The 19,707-nt window shown below is 39.8% G+C and overlaps 1 protein-coding gene across 1 annotated transcript; it reads right to left on the bottom strand.

Moving 5' to 3' along the window:
• Positions 1-413: 413 nt before the first annotated feature.
• On the bottom strand, positions 414-19,459 carry LOC121733383. Its single transcript, XM_042123614.1, has 4 exons — positions 19,352-19,459; positions 9,061-9,861; positions 4,232-4,443; positions 414-606 (listed from the first exon to the last, which is right to left on the bottom strand). The coding sequence occupies exons 1-3, from the start codon at positions 19,457-19,459 to the stop codon at positions 4,258-4,260; spliced, it is 1,095 nt and encodes a 364-aa protein (XP_041979548.1). The 3' UTR covers positions 414-606; positions 4,232-4,257.
• Positions 19,460-19,707: the final 248 nt, after the last annotated feature.

Genomic DNA, 19,707 nt, shown 5'->3' with positions numbered 1-19,707 from the left:
GTATTATGAACATAGTATTTCGCATAATATTTCGATTAAAATTGCACTACGCATTAGTAAAAGGTATTAATGCTATTTACCATTAATTTCATTAACGTGCTAATTTTCATCTCACAGCATGTTATGTGCTATTGCTTTGCTAATTGCTAAAAATCACGGCGTCGTGAACTCTCGGTTCGCATCCGCTCGCGTCGAGTATTCTTTCGCATCGCGTGAAAATTAGCTAACTTCTACAAAGCGGCTTTAGCGCCGCGGTGCGAAACAGCGCGGAATATAATTGATTTCATGATCGCAGGGTATTGTTTAAACAATAATATTAGCAATCGTATTTTTAGCAAGTACGATTAATTTAATTATTGCTATTATTGCTAATGGGCATATTTTAACCATTAATTATTATTGCTAATGCTATTTTTACCAACACTAGTACGCATCTATACAATAAGTATAAATAAATACCATTTTTTCTGATGAAATTCGTTAAACATTTTCTATGCAATAAGCACACTACGATATTTATTATAAAATGTGCGGTATCCTGTCTTTCTGGATATTTCAGCGTCCTGAAGGTGGCTGATGCAGGATCTGGCTGCTAGTACCATGACGCTGAAATATAATATCAAGCAAAATTAATGAAACACGAAGAAACAGTAAGTTAATATAAAATCTGAGGAAATCTGAGGAAATACAATATCGATAGCACCTGCTTACTAATGACCTGCTTACTAATCATGAATCACCACTAATCACCTGCACTTATCGCTAATCAAAGTGAATACAGGCCTGACTTTAGGAAGACTTTTTGTACTTCCAAAACTTGTACTTGATTATTAACTTGACATGTATGATGAAAGCAATTGGTACATAGGCAGTTGACAGGCCTACGTCATGTGGTCGGATTGTCAATTCAATGTTGTAATCTGTCGGCTGGGTATGACCTAACGCGACCAAATTACGTAGATCTGCCATCTGCCTATGAATCAACGTCTCTGGTGGTACCGCCGCTAATTGTTCCTGCGTGTTTCCTTTATAAGAGAGCACCATTCGTAAAACAAAATATTTAAGTAACGAGAAGTGAGCAACGTGTTCTTTAATTGAACAATACTGCTAAATGCGTCCGGCGGCGTGGACGTGAATCACCGGGACCCGCCGAGGGCCGGAGATAGGGTGGGGTCACTGACCGATAACACTAATGAGCCCTACCGATACTGACCTCAGCCCTGTACCCTGAGTCTTATTACTATTAATACTTCCTTCCTTGTCGGATCGGAGTTTAAGGTTGGTTTGACATGTTTAATAACAATACTATTTGGCAGCTCTAGAAGGCAATGGAATTAAATGAACAAGGAACTAAATAAAAAAGCAGAATCTTGGAACTGTACAGTGTAATGAGTCCCTTATATAGCCACAAATAATATTGCTTTGGTTCGGTAGAGGGAAATTAATAGAAGCCATCAACTGTTGCAATGTTAGCCCGGCAGCACATTGTCCGAAATTTCTGATCAGAAACAGTTGAACGTCTGCGCTGTCTCTTACATTTTGTACTGAACCGAGTGAGCTCGAACTCGCCGGAAGGATATTTCGGATAGTGTGCGGGGTGGCGGTCCGGCGAAATTTAACTGTTTCTGATCAGAATTCGCACAATGTGCGGCCGGGCTAGAGCCCAATTTATTTGCTAGGCGTGATTACTGGTTACTGCTAATTGTTTGTCAAAATGTAACACCTTCTCTTTCATAAATTTATACTAGGAACGAGAGAGACGACACGATTTTAATCAACGAGCGCAAGTGGGCAACAAATTGAATGTAAATTAGTTTATTGGATCACGATTTCATGAACAAAAATTACCATGGTGGTCTGGCATTAGTGGTATCGGAGGTCGTAACGGCCCGCGGTGGTACCACCACTACGGTTCTGTAATTAGCACTTGACGTCACCGGTTTAAAGTGTTTTGTCCCGAATATCGAATACTTTGAACGAGCAGACGGATCGACTGATGCGAAGATTACTGCTTAATATCAGTGCAGCGGGCTTGCTTGCTGCGTTTGCTGAGCTGGGGCCAATTTTTTGTGTTACACAGCTTTGTTGTAAATTAATTTTATAATATTATTATAGTCGAACTGTACCACTGTACTGTGTGATGCTAAAAATAAATCCAATCTTATCCTTATTCTTAAGAATTACAGCACCGTTGTACCTACTCAAGCAAATAACGTTATAAGAATTTAGTACGTCTATGACTTAACGTTTGTTATCTATTAGGTATTGGTAGCTAGTAGCTTATCCCGTTAAGTTCTAAAATAATATTATAGTACCTGGATGACCGAGCTTTGCTCGGTATAGCAAACACTCATTGACTTCGTGTTACTTAATAACGCCATCTGCTGGTCGTTAAAACAATTAGTTGCTCACATAATAGTATTATTATTCGCCAATAGATGTCAGGAAGAGTCATATTTTTCAGTTTATCGATTACCTCTCCCTCAATATACTCAATATTGTACAAAACTCCATCAATTTTCCGTGATACCGAAGCTTGCGGCTTGGGAAATTTATTAAAATGTGTCCCGGAAATGTATCTAAAACCTGGGTATGAGTTAGAGCGCCGCTAGTACTGGTTTGTGATAACTCAGGGTCGTTTGGGGTCCTGCCAGGTCGGGGGCCTGGGGGCCTGCCAGGTCGGGGCCTGCTGGGGGCTTGCCAGGTCCCCGATACATGCGGTAATTGAAAGATTCGCGATTTGAAAACTGATTTTGTGTACTTCATATTATTTTGTACCGTACCGACTGTATCACTGTTTCTAATCGTCATAATATGGTTTATGATAAAGCTAGTAAAATGCTACTTTGAAACAGTTGGTTGTTAAGTCGATAATGTTGGTGTTCTAGTCCAAATCATATTTTGTATATCACACGTTAGAATTGCGAAGTTAACTAGCATATCAGAATATGCTAGTTAACTTGTTGAAAAAAAAAAAAAGAAAAAAACAAAAACAGAATCTTTGTCGTATCATGATTGTGGGTTTTTAACCCACAATCATGATACGACAAAGATTCTGTTTTTTAAGATGATTCCTATATAGTATTGGATCCGACCGTAAAATCCTGCATGAATCGTTTTTTTCGATCAAATATATTTTAAAATAATCTTTAGAACGTATAGAATGGATTAATGTTGGGTTGCCTTGTCAAAAGTAGCCGCAATTACCTCTAATTAAGTTTAATGTTCATGAGATAAATGCATAATTTGTATGAATATTTTTTTCAGTAAATTTTACATAATTTGATAGAAAATGATGAGACAAAATAAGGTATAAATGGTTGCCAGCTCTAAGTCGGCCGCAGCCTAGGGTTGCCAGCTCGTAAACAGACATAGTTCTTCATCAAAATTTAAGCATCGATTTTTTTAATAATTTTGATACAAAATTAAAGTTTTATGCATTTTGTGCATGTATATCCATGGTTGTCAGTTGCACGATAGCCGCAAACTGGGGTTGCCATCACTTTTGTTTAAGACAAATGTTCAGGCCTACAATTATTATGCCTGGCAGAATTTGAGAACCCGCAAGATTGCTATTTTTATTTAACAGGTGTTTTTATTTTTATGCGTAGTGTCCTGTCATTCCTCAATGTCATTCCTTCTTAGTATTATTTTTCTATTGAATACACGCAAGTTTGTATAAGTTGAGGTACTTGCGGCTACTTTTAACAAGGCAACCCAACATTAATCCACCCTATACGTTCTAAAGATTATTTTAAAATATATTTGTTCGAAAAAACGATTCATGCAGGATTTTACGATCGGATCTTAGGATAATAGTACCTAACTGTGATCAATGATCATGTGCGACATGGCCCGTATATTATGATTGTGATAACCTGAGGAGTATGGATATAGTTACGACATGGTCGTATTTTGTAGGTCAGGGGTGATTGATTGACCCCAACCCCAACTTGATTAAACCTAAGACCTTACTGTTTACTAACGAAACTAATGTGCAATCTAGACCAAGTTCATACTTCTCGAAATCTTAACTTAACAGCATAGCTTAGCTTATTGGTCTGGTAGTCTGGTCTAATTATTTATATTTTTCGCCTGGCCACGATCGACTGGACTAACAGTCGACCGGTCGATCGCGGTCAACTACAGTTCGCCACCCCTGGTATAGGTTATTTGGCCAAAGATACTGCAGTATCTGTGGTCAAATATCCTCCGTGTCGGCTCTGCCTACCTGTGGTCACAGGTGATGACCCCTGGTCACACGACGTAGTTCCTGTCGGGGCTGCGCGGGCCGAGGGCGAAGGGCCAGTCCCGGGCGCGGGCGACGGCGGCCACCTCCCCCCGCAGCAGCGCCACCACGTCGTCCAGGTAGCGCACCGCCCGCGACTGCGCCGCCAGCGCGCGCGCCGCGTCCGCGCACCGACACGCGCGCGCGCAATCCGCCTGAAAAGAGATACATAAGTCATCGAATCGGTACTTAGAGTTCTTCCTTAGATTTCTGGTGACGGTAGCCTTTTTTGTATAAGTTTCAAACCTGATACTGAAAAGGTACCTTAATAATATCATCACTTATCACACACTTTGCAGAGAAGTGAAAAGCACGGTACCAAAAACAAGACCTTATTGCTACTATCTAAATAATGTGTTGTGTGCACACTACGAAATATACAAAGTGTAACAAAACTAAGTCATAATTATAGTTTAGGTATGTGTAGAGTTATATAGAGTGCACTGTGAAAGTAGCAACGCTGAAAGATCAGCTTTTTTGTGATTTGTATGGGCATGCGCTCCAGCGTCATGAATTTTCCCATACAAAAAAAAAATACTGTTACGTGCTAGGGTTCGAGGATTTGGAGAGAAAGACCTAGTGACTCTCTTGAAGACTTTATTAATACTGCACTAAACACTAGGTCACAACACTTAGCACTAAGTCCAAACACTTATCACTAGGTCCAAACACTAAGCACTATCACTGTCCTAGGTCGTAGCCAAGTCGCAGGTTTCACTGGTTCACTCACTATTGATCACTTGTTGTCGCCTCGAAGATCGCTCAGATCGAACTGACTCGCCGGGCCTGCCTGCGGCTTTTTATATGGCAAGACGAATTCCAGAAAGTTCCCGATTCACGTAAACAAGTAAACAACCGTGGGAACTTTCTAGGAGGCTCGAGCATGTACCATAATAAAACTGCCATCCTTACGATGAGTGTAGTAAGTTGATTTTTTTTGGCAAATTTAATTTAGACCTTATAGACTCAGTCATAAGGTCTAAATTAAAACACATAAACACGCAAACAAATAAACAGTAAACACGTAAACAAACATTGGACCTTTCTAGAAGGTTCGAGTATGTATTTGCGCACGTCATACCATCTAGTATTGAGTAGGGGATTTATGTTGCCTGTGCTCCCTCGGTAAGTTTCGCTGGTTTTTCGCTAGATGGCACCACGTGTCCGTATGCCATGTACCGTAACAAAACTCTTTCAGCGCTGCTATATGCTTCTACCCATTCAGACCCTAAAGTATATTAATTATCACTTAGTTTTGTTATACCCTGTATAAATAGGTAAAAGATTTAAATTAAGATATATTTTCAGACTGAGCATTAAAAGCAATAACTTTCAAAATTACACGTTTTTAGAATACGCGCACAATGAGTATAGCCACAGCTGGACATTATAGCATAAATATAATATGAGATATGACCATAACAACGTTTGGAAAATACAAAGCAAACAGCTTTATGCATCGTGCGGTGCGCGTACCCTGACTGCTAAGAATAAAGTTCAAAGTGTTGTGTGAAGTTGTGTGAACCCGCGACCTCCACCACCACGTGATATATTCTGTAAATCGAGTACTATAACACTACGACACCTAATAGAAGCAGACTTAAGTAGCGCCGGCATAGAACCTTACAAAAAGGCCCAGAAAAAAATCTCAAAGTACTCAAAATAGATTTTTATCTTGGCGCGTATATAGATTACACCACGAAAATCTCAAAGTACTCAAAATAGATTTTTATCTTGGCGCGTATATAGATTACACCACGAGGAAAGACACAGGCTCCTTTCACGGAAAAATGCTCAGGTTCCTGACGGGCAGAACCCCGTACATAAAATAAATAAAAAATAAACATTTATTTGACCCATAAGTATGAAACTTCAATGATCTATATTAAAATTTAATTTTAGATCGCAAACTTTAAAGTATCCGTTTAAATGTCAGCAACGTGTTATTTGTTTTAGTTAGTCTATAATTTGTTGTTAAATTACAGTACAATTTAGTCGGGGGTCGTCCCAATAATGTTCTGTAAAGGTGTAGCGCTCAATTATTCAGTGTCCCTTCCTCACTTGTCACCACTCACGGCTCCACAGACACGTTCAGACTACACATACAATAATAATGAGACAAACTTTGTAAAATTTTCTAATTGGTATTTCCTAGTTTGATATCAAGATTAACTAAATATTTATTAAGACATTAGCTGTTGATAGCATCGCCCAAATTTTTTGAATGTCCTATGACTCTACATAAAGAGCTAAGAAGAAGGTTCAGATACTTAGCGGCCACGCTGGGTGATTCCGTGTGTATACGTGAACTTTCAAAATTCTAATATTGTCCAATAACATCTGTGTCAATCGCCTCTCGCATTGCTGTCGCAAGAGACAAAATCGCCCTGCGGGCCCAAGTCATGCGGGTCCGGAGTTTCTCGCTCCTACGTGGGGTCATTAGCTGTATATCTGTGGCAAAAAATTATATCTTGGGTATACTCAATTTATTTACAGTTATTGCCTATATATATTCTTAAGGAAGTGTTTAGTTAAGGCGAGGATAAACCCCAATTTGTTATTCCGTGACTCCGGTTTACCTAGTTCCAATATAATAACGAAGTGTTAAAAAATATGAGATATAAAGCACAATATTTAAAATACCTTAAACCATAAACATTTTAATAAAACGTAATACTTTGGCTGTAATTAATTTACAAACTTACCTCCGAAAAAACTCTATTTCCTCGAAATATAAGTATTAACTAGGATAATTGTACATTTTATTTGAATAAATTGTTAGTAAATCTATATTAAAAATTCTTTAACCGAACAATTTTGTTTCTTAATATTTATTTCCAAAGATATTTAAAAAAAACATGAAAAATAGAGAAGATCCGCCCGAGAACCTATAGTTTTATGCTAAGCTAAAATGAATCTTATTGCGATGCGTATACGCTTGGTCTTTGGTTGTGTGCAAGGTTATCGTTTTTGATTGAGATTAATCCCCGCCTTAAGTAAAATAAGTATAACTAAAGCTACGGTAGAATACTGAACATCGTTTAATATGCAAGAAATATTGAGTCTCTATTAAAACATGTAAAGGGAGCCCCGGTAGACCAACGATAAGAGAATGGACGACTTTTGAATCATTATAAATAGCATCTAGCACTTGGTAACTTGTAAAAATATCGCAATTTTTAATATTATAGGAAGTTTTCCGTTTTTCATGTCACGAGAAAAAACGATGCACTAACGATGCAGCATTTTGTTTTTATCTTCTTTGAAAGGGACATAATGTTAAAATGGAAGTTACTAGACCTCTACCTAAATGTTCCTGTCGTTTCTGGTTTATTGCATACTTGCAAATATGACTAGGATCTTGTGAACGAATAACTCTTTATTTTTTCATCACAAAAGTTCACCAGTTTTAGAATATCTTTCATTGAAAACAACCAAAAAACTATTCTTGTTTCTCTATAATATTATTACATATAGATTTCTTGGCATGTTCCCACATATATTGTGGCTGTAGGAAATGCATGAATATTAATGTGCAGTTTTTAATAATATTATAAAGTATAAACTACACATTAATATTTTTTGTACTGGAAGAACCTGATTACTGTGACCTTGGCGTGAAGAATGTTTATTTAAATCGAGTTACGCAATATTACTTCATTACAAACTTAACAAGTTTTTATGTATGGAACGATTTGAATACCGAACGAGTTATCACTTGACCAGTGATTGACCTATATAGTTTCCATATTCAAGGAAATAAAATGGATTATGAGTGGACAATAGAATTTGCTAGAGCCAGTTAAAATCCTTATATTATGTAATAAACAATAATCTTTTGCCCGGAATCAGTCACCACCCGCTGACAACAACAAAATGTATCCAAATACATTTCAACAAGTGTAACTAATACTCTTATTTTGTTAATGCACAAAAAATAATCAGTAAACAATATTTGAAAGTTGAAATTAATAAGAAATAACAGGCATGCATATTTCAGCATTTGCGTACTGTGTAAACGTAAGTTGGTTTTGTGTAAAACGCAACTATGTTGCAACGATAGACTACATATTTTACGCAATTTCTCCAACTTTCTACGGCTTTGCACATACTCACTTGGATACTTATTACGCCCAATGTTCTTTATTATTAGACACAAACCCGCGTTTCGTCACCGGCTGCGCCGTTCCGAAACAACGAGTATCCTTAATATTTCCTCATTAAAAGAAATCCACGCCACGTTTAATTGAATAATCGTGTTGTTTATTTTAAACTGTATAAGCCGTCCATATCCGGCGAACAATAAACATTCTCGGTTTAAACGTTCCACGAAATAAAAGCGATTGATTTCTCCTCGTCATTAACTGTACAAAAATCGTATAAAGCATAATATCCGTTTCTAGAACATACTCGGAACAAACGGAACCGGGGGAGCCCATCCATCACCATTTGTGGGCCGCGGCCCGCGGCGCGCGCGCAGCAGAACGAGCACGCGAACACTATGTACACGATCGCCGCTAATTACTGCCACCGACAGCTGACAGAGTATTCCGGAGATAAAACTGTTATCATTCGATGGACTTTCACCCGACTCATAGTCTGCTTCTATTGAGGTGTAAAGATCATCGGCTCTGTACTCGACAGTACAGAGTACGGCGTAAACGCAGGTGTGCGCAGTGCTGGCGGTGGCCGAGCGGCGGTGCGCGGTGCGGGAGGGTGGTGGCGGGGTCGCGGTACCGTCAGCGGCGCGGCGCCAGGCGGCGGGCCAGCACCTGCATGTCGTCGCGGATGCCGGCCAGCTCCACCTGCAGGCTTCGCGACTCGGCCAGCAGCGCGTCCAGGCGGCGCGCAGCCGCGCCCAGCCCCGCTCCCGCGTCCTCCCCCTGCCCCGCGCCGTCCTCGTCCTGCTCCACCGCCAGCGCCAGGCGGCCCAGGCGGTCGCGCTCCAGCGCCTCCCGCGCGGCGCCACCCCGCCGTCGGAACTCCCGCAGCAGCTCGCGGCGCAGGCTCCCCGTCCGCTCCTCCTCCTCCGCCTCCCGCAGCTCGTCCGCCAGGGACCGCTCGCGCTTGTCCCCGCCCTCGTCCACGTCCGCGCCCCCCGACTCATCCGGCGCGTCCCGCACTCGGTCGTCGAGGGCGGGGGGCGCGTCGATGGTGTCGAGCAGGATCTGCTGCAGGAACCGACGCGTGTCGTCGTCGTACGGGCGAACGAGCCCCCGGCGCGGCAGGGGCCGGCTGAGGTCCGGGCCGTCCTTGCCGAGCTCCGTCGGCCTCAGGAGGTCCAGGATGCGCATCCGGGCTGGCACCTCGCGGAGCGCGTACGTCACCTCCTCCTGCCCCGGGCGGTCGCTCCCCTCGCGCAGAGGCCCGTCGGCGGCGGCGGGGTCTGCGCGCGCGCACAGGCTCATGTCGTGCTCGGGCGACGCGCGCGGATGCACTGGGGCACGCGCGCCGACGAGTGGTATTGTTTTAATTAGCCTCACCGCGCGCGGCGCGAAACTCAGACGGCGCGGCGCGAAACTCAGACGGCGCGGCGCGAGCGGGGCACCGTGCACCGGGCGGGCCGCGGCCGACTGCAGGCGCCGGGGCTCGCGGGTCGCAGGGCACACTTAATTCAATTTGACGTCTATTTGCGGACCCGATCGAGATGCCACTGCTATTGATTGGCCGCTATCGCGACATTGTCTCCGTGTGACGATCGTTAGTGCAATGACATTGTAACAGAGATAACGATGTTTACCACGCTGGTCGCTCCCGGCCGACGTGGGATACTTTACTGCCTAACAATAACTCATTATAACTAATTAATAATTAGTTTATTTTTCTATTGTGCGTAATTAGCCTAGCATCTTTTTTATTTTTGGAGCAACAGGGTCAGTGTACCTGTAGTAATCAACGATTTGAGTCTTTAGTATTAGTAACTCTTGTTTTATTAAGTAAGGTAACAAACTGACGCATGGAATCAGGGTTAGGGAGTTACTAGGGTGCCCTCAATACCGTTGTCCGTTGGCAGAGGTGCGGTGGGTTGATCGGGCCCGTAACTTCGCCTAAGCGGGAAGTGGAGCACCATGGGGTTTAGTGGGTAGTTCCTCGGAGAATCCCACATACCCCGGCCTATGTCCCCAATCCGCTGGGGATGCGCAAAGCATTTCCCCATGTGAAGAAAAGGGTGCCCTCAATAGAATTACTCGTAGGTGGATTTGACCACCCGGGCTTTTTTAATTTATGCTGATTGCTAACTCCCTGTTAGGCTGGGACTACGGTTAAGTCAGCTAGCTCGTGTCCCAGCAATACCCTTGTGTGGTAGGTATACCGTATACCGTATACGGAACCCACGACACACCCTCGTACATAAGTTATGACCAAACTCCTCACCACCGTAATCCTCCGGCCAGGGTAGTGACTAGTGGGTCGCCGTGAAATATTAATTACTGGGTAATAATGGGCCGTAGCCGCTACCCTCTACTGGGTCCGTATACGGTCGAACTAAACGATTCAAATTTAACCATGTCTAAGGGTCAATTCAGGTCAATTCAAACCCCAACGCGACGCATGCATACATTTCTAAATTTGTACTGAATTGACAGATTTTGTGAGCGTGAGACGTCTTGCAAATCTGTCAAATCCATACAAAAGATCATGGGCATTTTGGTATAAGTCTCAACATAGATAAAATATATACCATTAGAATTTAGATTTTAGATAGCTCCTAGTGAGTAGGTAGCGGGCGACGGGGCGGGTCGCTAGTATAACAATAATACTTTTTTTAATAATGTAAATTTAAACAAAGTTACATTTAAAAAAAATTAAATTGGTCGCTGTTAGGCATTTGTACCATCGAGGAAGTTGATTCCTATGCAATTGACAGACCAACGTTATTTGATCGAATACGTCAATTCAATGTTAATTGTGATCTGTCAGCTGGGTTTGACGTAATGCAACCAAACTACTCAGGTCCCCGATTTGCATAGGAATCAACTTCTCTGATAGTACCTACACTAACCCACAAAAATTTTTGTTTTTTGAATGTAGTCTTGTTCTAAATCATCTAAAGAACATAACTGCATTCATAACGCAATACATAATTTTTTGTGGGTTAGTACACGAATGCTAATAACAGCGTCTGATTGTAAACCTATATGGTATTATTGTTATGGTGCTGGTCAAAACACACAAGTAGTTTGCACACAAGAAACGGGGCACGGAGCGATCCAAATTTGCAGTTAGTCATTGAGTCATTCAAATATCGAAATTATCTGATGCACGTTCTGCTAACTTACGCGAATAACTTCTAGTGTGTTCTAACTTCTAGAAGTAGCAGGTTATTGGAGCAACCTCATCGTAACATGAGTGCCTGTGTAAAGTTTGATGTGTTTTCAGTTTGAACATCTAATTCCATTGTCGGAAGTTAGTGTGCAAGTTGGACGAGTTAATACCACACCGCGCACTTCCGCCAAGAAAATACGAACCGAATGTATTATGCTTACGGCTAATATAATTTTACCTGCATAGTGCATACAGAAAAAAATTACTCAATACAGTAACAAGTTTTATACTACAAAAACCTACATACTACGGTGGTAAACGTTAGTTTTAAGGTAAGATATTATGTGCGCATTGTTTTGCCTTTTGTATGATGCATCATCTACAATAAGCTCATAGCGTTTTCGGCATCTAGAACAGCCCCGGGGCAGGGTAGGCCGAATGGATATGAAAATAGCCAAAGTATTAATTACTACGTATTATTAGTACTAAGTTTATGTGTTTCGTGGTCCGTGGATCACCAGTTTTGTTCGGCTATTTTCGTATCCATTCGATCGACCCTGCCCCGGGCCCCGGGGCAGTTATGACTTATACCGGAAACGCTATCAGTTAAGACCGAAACGTCAACAAAAGTCATCCATTTTTAAACGGTCACTGGTTATCCTTGTATCATCGAGTCACATCGAGTCGTAACTCGTAACACGTACCTATGATTTCGGCATGCTGCCGAAGTCACTGATTTCTTCTTAATCAAAAGTTATTTTAACCCTAATGTAGGTATAATATGTAGTACACTGCACAAGTAACAGTCGTGTTTCACTTTTGCGGGGCACGCATGTTGCATGTACTACACGCTTCACCGCACCGGACAGTTTCAGCGTCCGCACGCACATCTGTTCTAATCAGTTTCAATTACAAATTATTTTCAGGGTTCCGTACCCGAAAACGTAAAACCTGAACGTAAAAGAAGTAAAACTGTATTAATCTCTGAAATGAGCATGTATTACATGACCCGTGATAGCTATGCACTGGTATTAGATCGTTTCTTTATATTTTATCGCCGCTATAACAACTGATACTATTTGAACATGGAATGAAATAAATATATGCATACTTAATATTATAAAATATGCGAAAGTGTGTCTGTCTGTACAGAAAGACAGACAGATGGGTGTCACGCCCAAACCGATGAACTAATTTTGCTGAAATTTGTTATGGAGATACTTTGAGTCCCGGGAAAGGGCAAAGGACACTTTTCATACCGAAAAAATGTAACGAATTTTTGTGCAACGGGGTTGTGGGGGTTATCTAGTTTATTATATAAGCGAGGACTTGTGTACAGCTATTGTTTGGTACGGAACCTTTATGCACGAACCAGATACGTACTTGGCTGATTTTCTTATAAGTTATTCATTGAATGGGCAACGTATATTATAATAAGGGGTTTTAAATTTTAATACAAAGCACGATCTGCGCTTTTTACCCCCTCAGCACCAAACATTTGCAATATTAGGGTGTTCCACGGTAACACGTAAGATAATTATAATATCCTTGAACGAATTTTGCCTTAGGAGTAAAATAAAACCCATTAATTGCAAAACAATAGAGCGACACATACGTGATACCAAAAAAATCGGTGGGAAATAATCTAAATTTCCATGATCATCGGTCCAACAAAGAGTCGGAAATAATATAGTCTACCCTTAATCCACCATTTGAATGTAGGTTAACCAAGGGATTACCCAGGATATACCGGCGCGTCCCGGATGTACGCGTCGCTGAAAATTTGGATGACCCTTTTCACGCTCACGGCACAATGGAAAGTTCCCTTTACAATACGTACATGTGTTATACACGTGTAGGTACAAAATTGACTTTCATCTTTTCATTCTTTCATCAACCTGGGTGGAAAGGTTGCCAACGATTACAAAAATTACGTTGGAACTTAAAAGGCTCGAGACTATAACCGCTTATGGGTAATGAACTACCATAAATATTTAAGAAACTTGTGTATACAAATGTCAATACTTTAGGTCCAGAATTATTTAAGTCTCAATTTTGAGTCTTGAAAAAGAAGATAGAATAGTTTTTGTAACGAAAAATTGTACGGTTTCTGCCCCATTAAGGAGTGAGCCATTGAGACGCGCCGCCGTGCCGGGGCTCATCGTAAAAATCCGTCTCCATACAATTTGTATGGAAGCGGATGCGCGTATCGCACCCTGTGTCGGGGATCCACCACACCACACTTCAGATAGATTTCCACTTTTTGGTAGATTTGAGGTCAAATGAATGATGATTTAGTAGTCCAAAATTTTTTGTAAATTTTAATAGAAGATCGATATTATATAACAAATAATATTATAAAAAATTAAAATGCATAATGAAGACAGTCCATATAAACATTTGAGTTTTATTTTAGTTTCAACCACGTAGAATACATTGATTAATAAAGGTAGATTTTCAGTAGAAGCTAAAACACGGTCTAGTAGATTTTAGAAGAATATACTAACGTTTTTGATATATCGAGTCACGAGTGATTTAAGAGTGGTCACACTGGAGCTATCCAAAGTACTCAAAATCCGTCAATGCGAGGCAACAGCGTGCTATAGCGCATTTTGCGCTGCGCTGAGCTCCGATCCGCCCCGGCACGCGCCGACAAACTGTGCGCGTACCTTTATCGAATGTCAACATAATAATATATTAATTATAAATTGCGGGTAAGTGGTAACATAGTTCGAAATAATTTACAAGCTATATACCGTGGCTCCCAGCAACGGAAAGTTTTGTAGCTCGCCGTCAATATGTTTCATGCTACGACTACATGCAGATGCTGTCGATTATCGTCAGTTTGTTGCACTAATACCATTAGGGTCACCGCAGATATACAATTTCAAGTTGGCCGACTATCGTACAACTAAATTGCGTAGTTTAACAATTTAATTAGACAACTTTTTAATTGTGGGTAATCGGAGGGGAATCGCGGTTTTGATCCGATTGGTGTCCAATTATTTAGTCGTACAATTTAGTTGAAACAAATTTGGGAGTTCTCTTGTTGGCCAATTTGAAATTATAAGTCTGCGGTCGCTCTTATACGTCATATTAACTACGTATTTACTAGATAGCAGGCAGTATTAGAATTTAGATACATCATCATGATCATCATATTTTCCACATAGACGTTACTACTTTAAACACTGTTGTCAAACATTTCGATATGAAGAAAACTCTGAAATACTTTCTCGGTACTCGATTTTCATGAACTAAATTACACAGGGCTCCGTCACGCTCTACCTCACATTGTTCTTACTAAAGTCTACTTACGCAGACCTAGGTTAAAATTAACCTCGAGTTAAATTATGTAATTTTTGTTCCCTTACTAAGTTTCACGCCGCTCCAGCAATATGGATTCCAAAGTTCGTACAGCCTTTTTCAATCCTCGGTGCAAACAGTGTGCTGCGGGGTGTTAAATTTGACGGGTTTGTCTAACCGAGTGTGTGTGTGTGTGTGCGGGTGTCATCGTGGCATCTATCCGGGTAGAGCGATTTTGATCTAGTTTTTTTAGCTGTAATTGCAATCGGTCTCGTCATTAGCGGTGACGAGTGCGCAATCAGTCCAATTACATTTATCATAATCGTTATCTGATAAGGCGCGCGCGTTACGGCGGAAGGTGTCTTGTAATTCGGCGGCGACGTAGCATCAGCGGTGGTCTGGGGTACCCGGGGTGCTAGCCGGGCTGGGTGGTATTCGAGACCTCTGCTGATCCTCGATCCGGACACTTTTTATCTAATTTTTTGGTATATCTTGATTGAAACGTAATTAATCGATTAAAATATTGAAGATTAGCCCGTCTTTTAGTGGTCGGGTGTGATTTTTTATTTTGGGTGAATTTTTTGGGTGATATTTGCGCGCGCCTTCTATGCGCGTGCGCTTTCGAGTTACGATACATATTACATAGTTTTTTAATATCTTAACGTTTGGCTCAATGTCTTCTATGACCTCATATGGTCCATTATAAATACTCTGCAATTTATTACCTGTCTCGTTTTTAATTAAAATTAAGTCATTTTTCTTATAGGTAATAGGGTTACAATTTTTATCATATTTTTCTTTTCTAGTTATTTTATTTTGTAATAAATTTTCATAAGCTTCTTTTTGTGTAGTCTGTAGTCTAAATTTTAATTCTGAAATGTAATTATCACTGTATAGAGGATCGACAGAATTTTGTGTAAAATTAGAAGGAATTTTACATTTTTTACCAAAAACTAACTCAAATGGTGTAAAATTAGTAGATGTGTGAACAGAAGTATTATAGGAAAAACACCAAAATGGTAACCATGGGCTCCATAGACGTGAATGATTTTGTGTTTGTATCCTTAAATAATTTCCTAAACTCTTATGAGTATTTTCTAGCGATCCTATACTTTGATGATGGTAAGCTGTGGAATTTAATCGATTTATCTGTAATAACTTACAAGTTTCCTGAAAAATTGATGATAAAAATTCAGTACCCCTATCAGTAGCGACATTTTCCGGTATACCAAAACGTAATATAAAATTATTGACAAAGTTCCTAGCTATTTCCTCTGAACTTTTAGTATACATAGGATATGCCTCAACGTATTTACTCAATTCGCATTGAATTGTCAAAATATACGAATAATTATAATCGTCCTTCTCCAGAGGTCCTACAACGTCAAGAAAAACTTTTTCCATAGCAGAATTAGCTGTAGTCGTAATTACCATTGGCTCCTTAACACGATGAGAGCTATGTTTTTGTTTTTGACATTTATCGCACTTACTAATAAATTTTTTAACGTCATTCTCTAGACCAGGCCAAAAGTAATATTTTTTTATATTTTTATACATTCGTCTTATTCCAGCGTGGCCACTCGTTGGAAGAAGATGAAAATCATTCAATATTACCTTCTGGTCGTCTTTATCGTCAATTATTTCTACGTCATTTAAAATACACAATCGCGGACCGGTCCAATCTTTTTGTATCTTTATCTCGTTAGCTAACTTTTCTATAAACTCGTCATATATTTTACTTTTACATCGTATAAAAATTAATTCGTGCACATTTATTTTTTCACAAAAACTTCTCAGTTCCCTCACAAAAGTGGCTGGCCTCAGTTGTGATCGGGCGACTGGATTTATATATAAACACATTCTTTTTGACGAGTAACAAAATATATCATTTTCAATATCTATATCTTTTAACTTGCGTAAGTTCCTCAATTTACAATAGTCAATAAATTTAAGTTCAACAGATATTCCCGGTTTACTATAAATTTCTACGACTCTCGGTTGCGCAGGCCGATAGTCAGTAGGTACCATAGCACTCGGAGAACTCTGAGTCTGAGTTTGAGCAGCTTTCCTATACTGAGCTCGCGTCATAACCGTGATGATGCTCTCGTGCATCGCTTTTAAGTCATTCGACGTAATTGGTAAACGTGACATCGCATCGGCTGCGATATTCTCAGAACCCTTAACATATTCTACTGTGAAATTATAATCCTCGAGTAAAAGTCTAAATTTTGTAAGTCGACTGGACGGATCTTTCATCCCAAATAAATATATTAACGGCTTGTGATCTGTTTGTATTATAAACGGCCTACCATACAAATATGGGCGAAAATGCTTAACTGCCCACACTATCGCCAAAAGCTCCTTCTCTATCGTGGGATAGTTAAGTTCAGATTTATTTAAATTTCTACTTGCGAAAGCAATCGGTTTACTATTGGAATTACACAAAACGGCACCTAGTGAATGTTGAGAGGCATCTGTCTGTAATATGAATTTATGATCTACGGAAAAATTTGGATATTCGAGAACTGGAGGCGACGAAATTAAAGATTTTAAATTTGTAAATGCGGACTGACATTTTTCATCCCAAATAAACTTAGCATTTTTCTTAGTTAACTGCGTAAGGGGGTATGCAATCATTGCAAAATTTTTGATAAACTTTCGATAATAATTTGCAAACGCTACAAATCTAATTAACTCTTTCAAATTATTTGGAGTTGGCCATTTACTTAAAACTTTAATTTTTTCTGGATCAGGCAAAATACCTTCACTGGAAATAGTGTGTCCTAGATACAAAATATCTTTTCTCAAAAAGTTACATTTATGGGGATTAAGTTTTAAATTTACTTTACGTAATCTTGCAAATACATCTATTAAATTTTTCGTATGATTTTCTAATGAATTGCCAAAAACTACCAAATCGTCCAAATAAATTAAGCATTTTTCATATGTTAAGCCGGACATTGCAACAGTCATCATTTTTGAAAAAGCAGCTGGACTAGTCTTTAGTCCCATGGGCATCCTCGTCATTTGATACTGTCCCGAAAGAAAACTAGTTTTACTTTTATCTGAATCTGTAACTCCAAATTGTCCAGTACTAAAAGCTGTGTATTTTCGGCTACTAGGCTCAAGGTCACACTGATAGTAGCTATTTGAAAGATCGAGAGTAGAGAAGTAAACAGAACCTGAAAGAGAGTCTAAAATATCTGTTATGTTCGGGAGGGGGAATTTATCATCTTGTATATTATTATTTAACTTCCTATAATCTATGACTAATCGCCATTTTTTAGTTCCTGAATTATCTAATTTTTTAGGAATTAATATTAGAGGTGATGACCAGTCTGACTGACACGGTTCTATTATACCATCCCGTAGCATGTCACTGATTTGTTGATTAAGCTCTAATTTTTGTGAGTATGGTATCCTATACGGCTTACTGTAAATTGGCTGGGAATTCTCTTTTAAATAAATACGATGCTTATAAATATTTGTAGTCGTCAACTTGTCACCCGGTAATAAAAATATATCCGAAAATTTTGCACAAACATTCTCAATAATCTTTCTCTCTTCTAAATTTAAATGATTCAAGTGAAGCATGTTCAATAACTTTTTAACACGATCGGATTTAAAATTTTTACAACGACTAAAATCACATAATTCGTAATCACTAATTTTCTCTATTTTCGGTTCAATATTTTCAAGACGTATCTCATCCTCGCTAGTATTTAATATTAACACTGGTATCATACCATTCGAGGGCTTAACTATAGTATTTGCTATAAATACTTCTTTTTGTAATTCCGATGAACACACAAGACATTCCTCCGTATATGTAGTCGGTATATAATGTATAGATTCCGATCTTGGCGGTAAAATATAATAACTACTTCTACTTTCAGTCTGGGAACAAAGCGGCAATACGATACTATTGTTATTCGACTTGTTATTTAAAGTTAATGTAGAGCATTTAAGGTTCAAAATAGCATTAAAGTTTGTAAGAAAATCCTGTCCTATAATCGCATTCGCTTTGCATGGTAAAGTCTGGAAAACATAAAACTTATGTTGCATAAGAAATTCCTGAGAATTATGCATGTTACTAAGCGTCAAATGAACATATCCTATAGCTTGAATCGCACCGCCTATTCCTTGTATTGTAATGCACTCGGTGTGCATTGGTATGTTGAGTTTCTTTACATACTCATATTTAATGGCACAGATCGATGCTCCTGTATCTAGTAAAAATGTCAGAATATTATATTTACTTTGATAATGATAAGTATTTTCATCAACATGATATAATTGTACACAACACGTGCTATTTAAGGCGTAAACAAATTCATTATTCACGAAAAAACTGTTGAGGGATGATCGGCGTATCGCTACCCTCGTCATCATCATCGGCTCTCTGAACGATCTCCTCGTTCATAATACGGATATTGCCTCCTCGGCGGAACCCGCGACCTCTAGAATTATTATAATAACTATTCGACTTACCTCTGTACGATGTCGTCTGACCTCGACCAAAGCCTCGACCACGACGTGGAGCGCGGCCGGACGCAGCAGCAGCGGGGCTGCTGGGGGAGCTGCCGTCGACACGAACATTTTTGGAAGGGCGACCTCCCCATGAGCGATCGTTTCGATTAGAAAAATAACGCCTGTTGTAAAAATTATTACGACCACGTTTATAATTATAAAAATTAAGGGATAAGTCGTCTGCTGATGAGGATGACTGCGATGGCATTTCGGTCTCCTCGTCTACGGCGGCCTGTATGGCGTCCTTCAAACAATCGAAGTTTCGAGCAGCAATAATTGTGCTGAGTCGTCTATTGCGTAAACCGTCGGCAAAACGT

This window comes from Aricia agestis, chromosome 1, assembly GCF_905147365.1.
Source record: "Aricia agestis chromosome 1, ilAriAges1.1, whole genome shotgun sequence".
NCBI lineage: Eukaryota > Metazoa > Arthropoda > Insecta > Lepidoptera > Lycaenidae > Aricia > Aricia agestis.
Note: the sequence above shows the minus strand (reverse complement) of the source record. Positions and strands in the feature narration are given on the sequence as shown.